Source organism: Drosophila arizonae, chromosome X (genome assembly GCF_054131065.1).
Source record: "Drosophila arizonae isolate 15081-1271.41 chromosome X, UAZ_ARI_1.0, whole genome shotgun sequence".
Classification (NCBI taxonomy): domain Eukaryota; kingdom Metazoa; phylum Arthropoda; class Insecta; order Diptera; family Drosophilidae; genus Drosophila; species Drosophila arizonae.
In genome coordinates, this window is record NC_142927.1 from 24,274,261 (window position 1) to 24,286,993 (window position 12,733).

The 12,733-nt window shown below is 37.8% G+C and overlaps 2 protein-coding genes across 2 annotated transcripts in view; one reads left to right on the plus strand and one right to left on the minus strand.

Annotated features, from left to right (window-relative positions):
- Positions 1 to 12,733, minus strand: part of hiw (MYC binding protein highwire) — a 60,111-nt gene that overhangs the window by 35,993 nt on the left and 11,385 nt on the right. The window contains exon 13 of the mRNA XM_018015278.2: positions 12,504 to 12,639. Within this exon, the coding sequence (XP_017870767.1) occupies positions 12,504 to 12,639 (136 nt within the window). The remainder of the gene's footprint in view (positions 1 to 12,503; positions 12,640 to 12,733) is intronic.
- LOC108618996 (uncharacterized) lies at positions 8,964 to 12,086 on the plus strand. Its single transcript, XM_018015272.2, has 4 exons — positions 8,964 to 9,125; positions 10,006 to 10,383; positions 10,868 to 11,027; positions 11,107 to 12,086. Exons 1-4 carry the CDS (start codon positions 8,964 to 8,966, stop codon positions 11,781 to 11,783), a joined length of 1,377 nt encoding a protein of 458 aa, XP_017870761.2. The 3' UTR covers positions 11,784 to 12,086.

Sequence of the window (12,733 nt, forward strand, 5' to 3'; positions counted from 1 at the left end):
TTGCTTTTGTTTTTATTTTATTTTTTTCATTGCTTACGTTATTTGTGTGTGTTTTAAAACGGCGCCGATTTTATTTTGTGCGCTGATTTCATAGCTAATGCAAATATTTGCGCTTAACTGTTTGCTGTCAAATTCTCATTTGCTTTTGTGGTTCATGCCGTTAATGATATACACATATATATATATATATATATATATATATATATATATATATATATATATATATATATATATATATATATATATGTGTGTGTGTGTGTGTACATGCGGGTGTGCGAGTGTCGTTCGAAAACCACAATGCGCCCAACTGCCAATCGCCACAACAAAAATTTCAAAGCAATAAAAACAACAGCATCAGAAATATCATATTTTTTTCTGTATTTTATTTTTGCATGCGGTCACTGCTGCCGTGACATACAGACAAACAGCGAACATGTGAGCGCAGAATGAGAGAGCAAGAACGCGCAACAAAAACTTATGCAAAGAGATCGGTGCGCTGCTAGCATCGCTGCTTGTTGTTAAAATGCTTAGCAAAGCGCATTTCTTTTGTTTTTGACAGGATTGTGTATGGTAACTCCTGCACTCTATCATTCTCTCTTCCGCTCACGATTGTGTCCAGCGTTACGTGTGTGTGTGTGTGTGTGTGTGCGAATGCGTTGCGTAAGTCTGAGAATAGTGAGCTGGGATTATCAGCCGCCCCCACACATGAGAGCAAAACAAAACAAAATAAATAACAGCGGTAAAAAAAAGAACTGTTTACGGAATTTGCATGTGTGAGTGAGAGGGACGCACTGTTTAGACTCGTAGAGAATGGCACATGGCAAAACAAATGACATTTCAATGCTAATTCGCTTGCAAGCACAGACACACACACACACATTCTTTTATATACATATACATATATATGTATATGTAGATAAGTTATTGTGTAAATACGACCCACTCCCACACGCATACACACACAGCGAACTGGAAATTGTCAAATAAAAACATCGAAAATGGCACCTTTCCACACTTATTGCCATATCCAAAGCAAATTATTTCGATTTTCGATTTTTCAAGGTTATGAGTATGACGTACAAAATCTGTTTTTAGTTTTGTGTTGCTGCTCAGCAATAAAAATGCTTAAAAGCTGAAATTAGCTTACAGCGAAGAAACAAATAAATAAACAAACAAGTAAGAAGGCTCTAGTCGAGACTGCTCGACTAGAAGATACCCTGAACCCTCCAAGCAGATATTCTAATCATTCTGCACTTCTTTTATGCACACATACATACACACGCACGTATAATCACGCGCTCTACTGACTGCGCAGTAAGCAGCGACTGCGCTTGGGCTGCGCTGCAGTGTGGGCAATATTATTGAGAATTTATTTGTTGAATAATTTCTTTTGTAGATATACAATCTTAATGCATCTTTCAGAGCGTATTCATACGGCTAAAATGTGTGTACATTTTAAAGCACAAGTTCCTAGTATTTGAAATGCAAATTTTTTACGAATTGGGGTCGAAAAGGGCGTGGTATCCAAAATCTGTAAATTACAAAATCTTCGTATCGATCAACTCTATATACACAGTAAATCTGAAGTCTCTAATAGTATATCTAATAGTATACAAATGAGGCTGAAAAAAAAAAAATCAAATTTTCGATTATTGTCGATAAACAAGTTATCGGATAAGTTATTATATGATAAACTTCTACTGCGTATGGTACACACGAGTATGCATGCCAAATTTCAGCTCTTATAACTTCTGAGATCGACGCACTCATGCGGACGGACAGACGGACTGGGCTATATCGATTTACATCGTGCTGACTAAGAATATACACTCATGATGAAAATAATAAGTACACCCAAAAATTTTTGAAGATTCTGTCATAACTAATTCATTTTTGATATTTTTGAAAAAAAATCAATGGTAACTTTAAGAGAGCAATCTGACAATATGATGCATGCAAAAAAAAAAAAATTATATTTCCCCCTAAATTCATAGTAGTCACAATAAACTGAAATGGGCCTGCTGAAAATAATAGGTACACTCCATTACTTCAGCCCGAAAAAAAAAGTTTAGAATAAGAATGATTTCTTTTATTGTTGTAAAATAGTAGGTAACCTTCCTACAGATGTTTGATGTAAAAAAAAATTATCAATATCATATGTAGATGGGTCGAAATATTAATTGTTCGAGTCAGGAACGCAGAATTGCTAAAAACCTTCGAAGGAATGGCAAATCTTTGCGTGAAATTGCGAAACTGATGAACAGATCTCTTAACGTTGTGCAAAATGCTTTAAAGATGCACAATAAAAAGCGAACACGTGGAAGTCCATCGAAAACCACACTAGAACTGGACCGACGCATTATAAGGATTGCAACTTTTCCGACCCTTTCAAATCTTCAAAGGTCATTGCTTCCGTAATAGATAATATTATTAATGCTTCTTCAATTAGGAGATGACTACATATGGCTAAACTATCAGGTCGTATCGAAAAAATGGTTGAAATCGATGCGCACCAAAAATTTTATGATGATGCAAAATTTTGCTAAAGACCACATCACCTGGGAAGGATCTGAAAGTAAAAAAAAAGTGGCGTATTACCCTATTTAACGACGAAACCAAAATTTGCCATTATAGAAATGACTATTCCATGCATGTAAGACTCCTCACAGGTAAAGAATTCGATCCTCGCTACACAAAAAAAATAGTCAAGCATGTCGGTGGAACCATTATGGTGTGGGGCTCCTTCTGTATCGTCTGATTTTCCTAATATCTGACGTTATGAGAGTAGCAGACTACAGGGATATTTTCGAAAATATAATGTTACCATATGCTGAGGATAACATGCCTCTGCGCTAGGTTTGACAACAAGATAACGGCCCGAGACACTCGTCTACAATAGAATAAGCTTGGCTCGAGGTTAGTAAGGTGGACACTCTCGCTTGGCCCAGTCATTCTCCTGATCTGAATCCAACCGAAAACGTGTGTAGTGCATTGATAAAGCAGATGGTAAAGAAAAAGTGTGACATTAAACGCCAAATAATGGACTGTGTCCAAGAAACCTGAAGGAAGATTACGAATGGGACCTGCCAAGCTTTAAATAGGAGTATGACCAATCAGATAAAAAATTTGTATGAAAATAAAAGAGGATATACAGGATATTAATCCAAAAATATAATAGCAAAAGATTTTGAATGATTTGAAAATCAAAAAATTAAATACATCTTACGAAAGTAAAGTGTACCTATTATTTTTGTCAAGCAAAAAAAGCTCCATTTTTGTTAATTTGTTTGTAACTTTTAAAAAAATAATATTTTTTTTTCCAAATTTATGTATTTTCATTAATATATACCTAATACACAAATGTGCATTTAAATTTTCATGTTAAGGGCAGTAGAAAAAATGTTTTGCTAAACTAAACTCAAAAAAGTTTAATTTTAAGGGGTGTACCTATTATTTTCATCATGAGTGTATATACTTTATGGGGTCTGCGATGATTCCTTCTGCCCGTTACATACTTTTTCACAAAGCCACTATACCCTGATTTCCCATTTTCAATGGTATAAAAACTCAAAAACAATTAAAAACAAACTTAATACAAATTTCAAAGTCAAACTTATAGCGAGTTCAGCATAATTTGCAAAAAAATAAAACAGCTTCAAAGGTTAGCAATAAAAAGGGTCGAAAGACCCGAAATGTTCAAATATTCAGCATTTCATATTTACAGTTATACAGCTATATATCTGCTATATATGTATGTGTTTTATCTGTATTCTTGTAGTACCACTCAATTCATTTTATTCTTCACTTGTATCGTTTCACATTTTTGGTTCAGTAACTGTACTGCATTTCAGTTTGTTTCACATTTAATATTCTTGTAGATCCTTCAAAGTATGTATTCGACTGTAAGTTATTTTCGGGGGTACATTTTGAATACCTGGCATTCCAACTCCATTTTGTCATTTAAGCACATGCATACGTATACATATCTACCCAGAATCCGATTTAGGCCCCCATCTCTATCTTATCTTCAAATACATTTTAGCGATCCTTCAGGGTGATACATAATGGACATACATATGTGACTAAACAGGAAATTTCGCAAGACTTTCTGACTCAGCTCATATGATATCGATGCAAGATAAGATTACTTGGAACTGCGATAAGCCACACCGAATAGCGCTGCGCGGTAGTTAGCTTCTGCACTCAGATTGCTGCAATGGGGCCTAATTTCAGATGACAGCGAATCGAGTTGCATATGTTTATCTTTCATAATTGTCGGGAATGGAACAAAGTGTTGTACAGGAAACGCAATTCTGCCTTTATTCAATTTCTTACGCATGAGTACGATTCAATAAAGCCCATTTACTGAGGAATTAAGCGGTTAAAGGGTTCTTCAAAGCCTATACTTGAGTGCTTGTCTGTCGCGCATCCGTTGCTTAGCTTCAAGCTGTTTACTTAAGTAGAAAGTATTTAACAAGCGTCTCATTCCCTTGCTCTTTCTCCTAATTTCTGTCTTTCGGTATCTCATTATCTGCCTTTTGAGCTGACCGTCTTGTGTAGGTCTAAGCTTGTTTTCTTTCCTAATATTTTACATTCTCAAATTTCTTATCGATAATATTGATCGATAACTTATATAACTGTACCCCATAAAAATAACTTCGAGGCTTATCTCTTATTTTATGGGTCTCACAATCTAAACTTGTAGTTAAAAAAAAAATGTTATGATGATATATGACCTGTGTTACATTGATGATGTGTTATAAAAAGTACTTGAACCCATTGAAAATGGGAAATCAGGGTATAATGGTTTTGTGAAACGGTATGTAACGGGCAGAAGGAATCATCGCAGACCCCATAAAGTACAGTGGAATCCAGTTATAGCGATATTCAAGGGACCGACGATTTTACGTCGCTATACCCGGAGAACGATATATTTTCTAACAGCGTCTTTTAATGCTTAAATTTGTTGTCATTATTTCGTATTTTTTTTTTCGGCACGTCGTAATATCCGGTGAATTACTGAAAAATATAAGCGGGTTGTCGTTAAAAGCGGAGACGTACATCGAATTTTCGTCGACATAACCGGTTAGACGCTTTAAGCGGAGTCGTTATAGCCGGATTCCACTGTATATATATTCTTAGTCAGCACGACGATCTGAATTGATATAGCCCAGTCCGTCTGTCCGTCCGTTCGTATGAGTGCATCGATTTCTGAAGTTACAAGAGCTAGAGAGCTGAAATTTGGCATGTGTGTGCCATATGCAGTACAAGTTTATCATATAATAACTCATCTGATAACTAGTTTATCGAGAATAATCGAAAAATTGTTTTTTTTTTTCTGCCTCATTTGTATACTATTAGAGACTTTAGATTTACTGTGTATATAGAGTTGATCGATACGAAGATTTTGTAATTTACAGATTTTGGATACCTCCAGGACATTTCAGCACTTCTAAAAGATCTTAAATCTAAGAAAGCTTCAGGCCTTGATAATATTGACAACTTATGCCTCAAATCACTCCTTCGAAAAGGAAGGGAATATTTGACATTAATTATAAATAGATGCCTTCAACTTGGTTATTTTCCCCGAAATTGGTAAACATCTAAAGTCATCCTCATTTTAAAACTTCTAGCTATTATACTTTAGGAGATATCAACTTTTGCGGTTTGCCACGCCCCCTGTGGGCGGACATATATCCGAATTGTTTTTGGTCTTGGGTGATCAGCCCGAGTATATATACAAAATTTGAGGTCTCTGACATCAATAGTGTCCAAAATATAGCAGAATTTAAAATATCACTATATCTTCAGGTCCGATTTGCCATGCCCCTAATGGGCGTAGACTTATAATTTTTCTTTCTTTAGACTTTATAAATTCATAACATTAATTGACCTGCAAAATTACAGCGCTCTAGCTGTAAAACTCTTGGAGATACAGATTTATCCGATTTGCCACGCCTCCAATGGGCGTAGATATATACGCCAAAGCTCGTGATCTTGGGTGGTCGATGCAGATCTATATTCAAAATTTCAGCTTTCTAGCTCTTCAATTAATATAATTTCTGGCATATCTGAAAATGCCCTTTCCGATTTGCCACGCCCTTAGTGGGCGGATCGGGAAAATTTTAACACTTTATAAATCGGAGATATACACGAGTATGTGTTCCAAATTTCAAGTCTCTAGCTTCAATAGCGCCGAAATAGATTGCGTTCATACGGACAGACGGACAGCAAGACGGACTTTGCACAAAACCAATATACTAATTCAGTTTCGTGAATGAGTATAATTATACTTTCGGTATTTTTGACCATTTGCTCATTTCTCTTTACTATAGTATTTTTATACCCTGAACCCATTTTCCATGGGGAAATCAGGGTATAATGGTTTTGTTGAAATGTATGTAACAGGGAGAAGGAGGCGTGGCAGACCCCACAAAGTATATATATTCTTGATCAGGGTGACGAGCTGAGTTGATTTGGCCCTGTCCGTCTGTCCGTATGTATGAACGCGTCGATTTCAGAAGATATAAGAGCTAGAGACTTCAAATTTTTTTAAAATGTCCGTAATTACAGCGCGCATATCAAGTTTTTCATTAAAAATCGATAACTCATCCCGATCTTTTTTTATCAATAAAAAAGCTTATCGAAATTTTTAATGTATGCTTATATGCAATTTATACAATTTCGGTTTTTGTTAAAATTTACCCCCCACCTCTAAATTCACCCCCTCACCCTCACTTTTGTAAAAAGCGTATTTCAAATACTAGAGACTTGTGCTTTGGCAATTACATGCATATTCATGTTATAATCATAATCTGAAAGTTTCATGAAGATCGTACGTCCACAAAAAAGTTATTAAACAATTAAGTTCTCATAGTAAGCGCACACTGCAGCCCATGCGTGTTTATGCGTGGGTGCTTGTGTGTGTATGTGTTTGTGTATGTGTGTGTGTATGTGTGTGTGTGTATGCGTTTGTTTTTTTGTATGCGTGTGTGTGTGTATGTGTGTCTGTATGCGTGTGTGTGTATGTGTGCCTGTGTGTGCGTTTGTGTGTGTATGCATGTGTGAGTGTATGTGTGTCGCAGTTCGCAGTTCGTGTCGTGTTTCTTATGTAAGCTGAAAGACGCGAAAAATTATTGAAATATCTATTGCTCCAAGGGTTCAGGGGATCTCGTAGTCGAGCAGTCTCGACTAGAGCTTTTTTACTTGTTCGAAATGTATTTCTCTCAAGATTCGTTAAAATAATTTCTGGGCACCGGTAAAGGGGCTTGAATATAGCTTAAGATCATAAATTAAACTAAATTTGAATGCCTACCATGATTTCCCATTGTCATTTAGTTTATTACTCACTCAAAACGTTGAAATTTTGCTTTTGCGATATAGTAGACGCTAACGTAAACAATTTTTATATTACTTTCTGATCGTAGTGGCGAATGTTCACTGACTTTCCAAAATCGTAAACCACTTGATACCAGCCACTGGCCAAAGAACACATCCACACGCACGCATAAGCCTGCGCTCTGCTAACTGCGCAGTAAGCAGCGACTGCGCTTGGGCTGCGCTGCAGTGTGGGCAATATTTTGAGAATTTATTTGTCGAATAATTTCTTTTGTACACATACGATCTTAATGAAACTTTCAGAGTGTAATTATATGGTGAATATGTGTGTACATTCCAAAGCAAAGGGAGAAGGGGGCGTGGTATCCAAAATCTGTAAATCACAAAATCAGTGTATCCATTAACTTTATATACAACGCAAATTTGACTCCAGGACTAAAAATGTTTAAATTAGGCTAAAAAAAAACAAAATCCATTTTTCGATTATTCTCGATAAAAAAGTTATCGGACGATTTATCGAAAAAAGCAAACTCGTACTGCGTATGATACACACGAGTATGCATGCCAAATTTCAGCTTTCTAGCTCTTATAACTTCTGAGATCGACGCACTCATACGGACGGACGGGCAGTGCCAAATCGACTCAGCTCGTCGCGCTGATCAAGAATATATATACTTTGTGGGGTCTGCCACGCCTCCTTCTGCCCGTTACATACTTTTTCACAAAACCATTATACCCTGATTTCCCATTTTCAATGGGTTCAGGGTATAATAAGCTAAGTCCCAGAAAAATAGATGAAAAATAATATTTTCATATTCATGAAAAACAAAACGAAATTAGAAATTTCGATTTTTGTTACATTCATGCCATTAGATAGTCAACGGACTCTTCAGGCTAATAATTTAAATGCCCTTGTTTGGAAAAACTCTATAATAAAATCAACATTTGTTATGTCGACTTAATTCGGATGTAAAATTAAAAAAAATATTGGTTTCTGTTTTAATGGGACAGCCATTTTTTAAGCGTTTACCCTATGGTTAATATTGAATTTAACGTATCAACGTTTATCCTGTTTCTTATTTCATTTTTTATTAAATTTACTTGGCTTCGACACTCCACCACGATATCGAATGTCGATAGCCTTTTCGATTCTTAAATTAGCTAGATTTTCCGCTATCTGCAATTCCCAAATTTATTCCGCAGTCGCACTTGAAAATAAGCCAGATCCCACTGTTGGTGACACACACACGCACAACAAAAACATTGATAAGCTAAACAAAAAAACACCTTCAGCGATAAAAATTATATTTTTCTTCTCTTATCAGCACCTATGAACGGAACGAAAGAGGAACGGAACAGCCAAGTAAGGCAAGAGCTCGACTGAACATATGAAAGATAGAAAGCGAGAGCGTGAGAGGGAGGGATGGGTTATTAGAGTATAGAATTGGAGCGTGGAACGAAATAGAAACCGAGAGAGAGAGGAGAGTAAGAGAGAGAGAGAGAGAGAGAGAGAGCAACACAGACGCAAAACCAAAGTGAAGGCAACTGGAACAAAATTATTCACTTCGACTATGCCCAGCTTGTTGTGAGGAAGAAAAGTCCGAATTTTCGTGAACCAAAGCAAAATGCGAAATATCCGAAATCTAAAGGATCCCACAGCTGTGGTGCTGTTGTGGTTGTTGTGGTTGCTCTGCTGGCCCAGAACGGGCACAGCGACGGCACTGCCAAAGGTCGGCTGCACCGAGCACGACACCACTATTACCTGCGATTGCAACAACGATGAGCAGGTGAGTCAGCAATGTGTATGTATGTATGTCTACACTCAACGAAAAACCGTGTTCAAACATAAAAATCTAACTACTTATATCATTTGGATTACATCATCGTTATAGATATATGTAAAGTGCTTGACGAAACTATTGTTAGTACAATTTTTGAATAGAACTGAGAATGTCTGCAGATACTAAAAACATGTCCTTTGATATGTCATCTTATGAGCCTTTGAGAAAGTCTGCAAAGATGCGCTTAAAAAGATGTCATAAATATCATTTTTTACTTATAAGGTTGAATGAGAATGAGCTTATCTTTGTATTAATCATCTATGTATATTGCAGATATGTAAGTGTGAGAAACTTTTGCAATAAGAGATATCAACTTTTTGGTATGCCATCATAAGATTAGAGATCTGCAAAGGCTTCATATAAAAATAGTGAAAAACATATTTTTGCTGTCGAATACTTTGTCGTTTGATTCAATCGTGATTTGATCTTACTGGCCTCATAGAATTATCTGTATTAAGGATCAACAGTGATCCATAAAGAACTTAGGAAGGGAAGGTATCAGATATATATGGGAAATTTATGAGCTTTGGCTAACAAATCATGGTACATAGAGAGAAAAGTAAAATCTCTCGAATTAGGGACAGACAAACAAACAACAAGGTAAACATTGCAAAAAGCCAATATACTCTTTTCACTTCATGAGCGAGCATAAAATAGGTGGACTGATTAAATGGGAAGCAGGGAAACAATTGAAAAATTATTTATAAATAATTTATAGTTGGGAATATTTCGGAATAGGCATATAGTTATTTTCGTTAAGTACTCGAAATTTAAACACATTCTGATACGTTCCAATTTTCGTCTATGTCTTGCCTCTCCTCTGTAGCCCATGGTGCTGCCACAGCTGCATGGCGCGGTTTTTCAGGTTGTCATACGCAATTGTCGCGATTTGACTGTGGAGCCAAACGCTTTGGATAATACAGAAGGCCTGCGCAAGATCAGTTTCAAGCAGCTGCAACGTCTGGTGCTGCAGCAGAGCGCATTGAGCGTGCCCCGAGATGCCAGCAACAAGGCGCTTATTGTTGACTTCGAGGACGTCAACTTTCAGTTGATCGCCTCTCATGCGATCAGCGGCAACATCGAGGAGATCTCATTCACCCGGGGCCGCATCGAGCAAATGCACCCATTTGGCTTCACCACCATCAAGGATACTGCCATCTTGCTCAAGCTTGACGGCGTTACCGTACAGCGCATCGAGAGTCAGGTGAGCCACCGAAATATATCCATTTTATCATACAGCCTGCCCTTTCTTATATTTGTTAGATTAAGCCATGAATGTATCTGTTGGGACTTATAGTTGAAAAGATAGATTGCCATTTCAATTGTTTATGGGCACATTTTTGCACTACATATTTTTAACTTCAAAATATTTTTAACTTGAAATTTAAATATGGATATGAATTTAATATATAAAATAGAATTTTTGTAGAGTGTTATTTCATTCGATTCTATTGTGAAAACTTACTAAAATGTTTCATATGGTCTTGAAACTTCTTGTATAAAGAGGGAAGTACAATTGGATTTACTATAAGGATCGAAAAGCCTCTTGATATTAATTTAGAGGTTGAGACCGAGCCATTCTCTTTGCTTGATCCCGGCCCAAGAGAGGATGAAAGAAACTCTTTCCTTATTCAGTTGGCATCTCTTATTAATATATACATATATATATAATTTTTACAACTTTCCAGGCCTTCAAGAAATTCGCCGTGGAGAAGCTGATAATAAGTAATTGCAATTTTATTGGAAATTTGCCGACGCGCGCCTTCTACGAGCTGGAGGTGAGCAACGAGCTGGCGATGCACAACAATCAGTTCCAGGAGGTGCATTCGCACGCCTTCTCCTTCAAGCGTAAGCCACACTGATTAGCTATACACATAAATGCCGAGAATATTGCATTTCTCATCTATATCCGTTTCGTGGCCCGCAGTCATCTCCAAGCTGAGTCTCAGCGAGAATCGTTTCGCGGCCGTGGATGGGGAATGGCTGGAGGCTTACATCAAGGACGCGATTACGTTGCGAGGCAATCAGTTTGGTGCCACCAGCGAGATAGCCTTTCGCAGCCTGGGCGTGCATCGCGACTATCAGCTGAGCGAACGGCTGGAGCTGCGCTTCCACAACAACACAGTGCAGAGTCTGCCACCGGGCGGCAAGGTGCCTGGAGTAGCGGCTCAGCCATTGCGCTTCGATGAGCGCTTCGCTCTGAGCATACGGCAGCTGAGATACGAGAATGCCTGGAGCTGTGAGCAGCTGGATATGAATGCTCAGCCGCCGCAGCCGCGTGCCGAATTCTTTCGCCAGCACAGCGAGCAGCTAATGTTCCGTGCCGTCGCCAACGAGCCACAGGCGGTGCCAGCACCATTTGTGCCGCTGCGTCAGCTGATCGCCGAGCAATGCCAAAAGACTAGCTATACGGCGTACATTGTGGCGGGCAGCGTGCTGCTGGCGCTGCTGGTGTTGCTGCTGCTGCTGCTGCTCTGGTGGCGGCTGGCGCAGCAGCGTCGACGACGCAAGCTGGATGTGGTGCAGCCAGAGCCCCGCACCTACAAAGAGACACAAATTGTATACCAAATCGAGAACGCTGGCCTGCTCAAGACTGATTTGTAAAGCCATACACATACACACACATACACAAACGCACACACACACACACATATATACACAGCTGAAAGACGCTAGCTTAAGCGGAGCGGCAACACCACCAAGACCACTACCACCACCAAGAACCACCACCAAGAGTGACCTTTTTTTGTACCAAATTTTTAGCGTACGTTTAGTTTATAACGCTTAACATAATCGAAATAATCCTATCTATGGTAAACACTAAACATATGCTAATCCCTAAATTATATAAGTTGTATATAGAGAATGCGATTCTTTTTAAAATATAAACAAAGAAGTCAATCTCAAGGTAAATGTATTTGTAATAAGAAGACAACCTGTAGCAGTACTGATCGAATGTTATTTAACATAAATGTGATGTTAACATTCTTAAGAATCCAGAATGTAAGCTTGGTCTGTTGAATGGGCTTATTTTAACTACATTTACACAAACTATTTGGGTTAGTCAGAGGAATGCGTTAATGCTAAAGTATTTTATAGATTCGAACACGCATATCTGAAACTTATTCCTGTATATAAAATACACGCACAAATAGAGAATAATAATATATGTATGTATATCATATTTTTGGGAGAGAAAATCACTCGCTGAAACCACTGTGAAAAATATGCAGATCATTTTTCCAGGAATTTACAAGATATATTGACGTGAAGATATACACTACGACTTTCCAATATTGTCTAGATATAGGCTCTACAACTTACCCAATGGGCAGATATGATTCCAATGCCTGATGCACAGTCAGCTGTGGTTCTGAGAGCGCAAAGCCTTTCGAGAGGAGTGCATGATGCGTGCTGATTGTCTCCTCAACGCCACTCATGTCGTCTACTTCCTTGTCTTCTGCATGATATTTGAATAAAGATTTATAAGAATATTAATGGGATTGTTAAGTATTTTAATAAAATAACCAAAGCTAAAGAGGAAAGCCTACAGA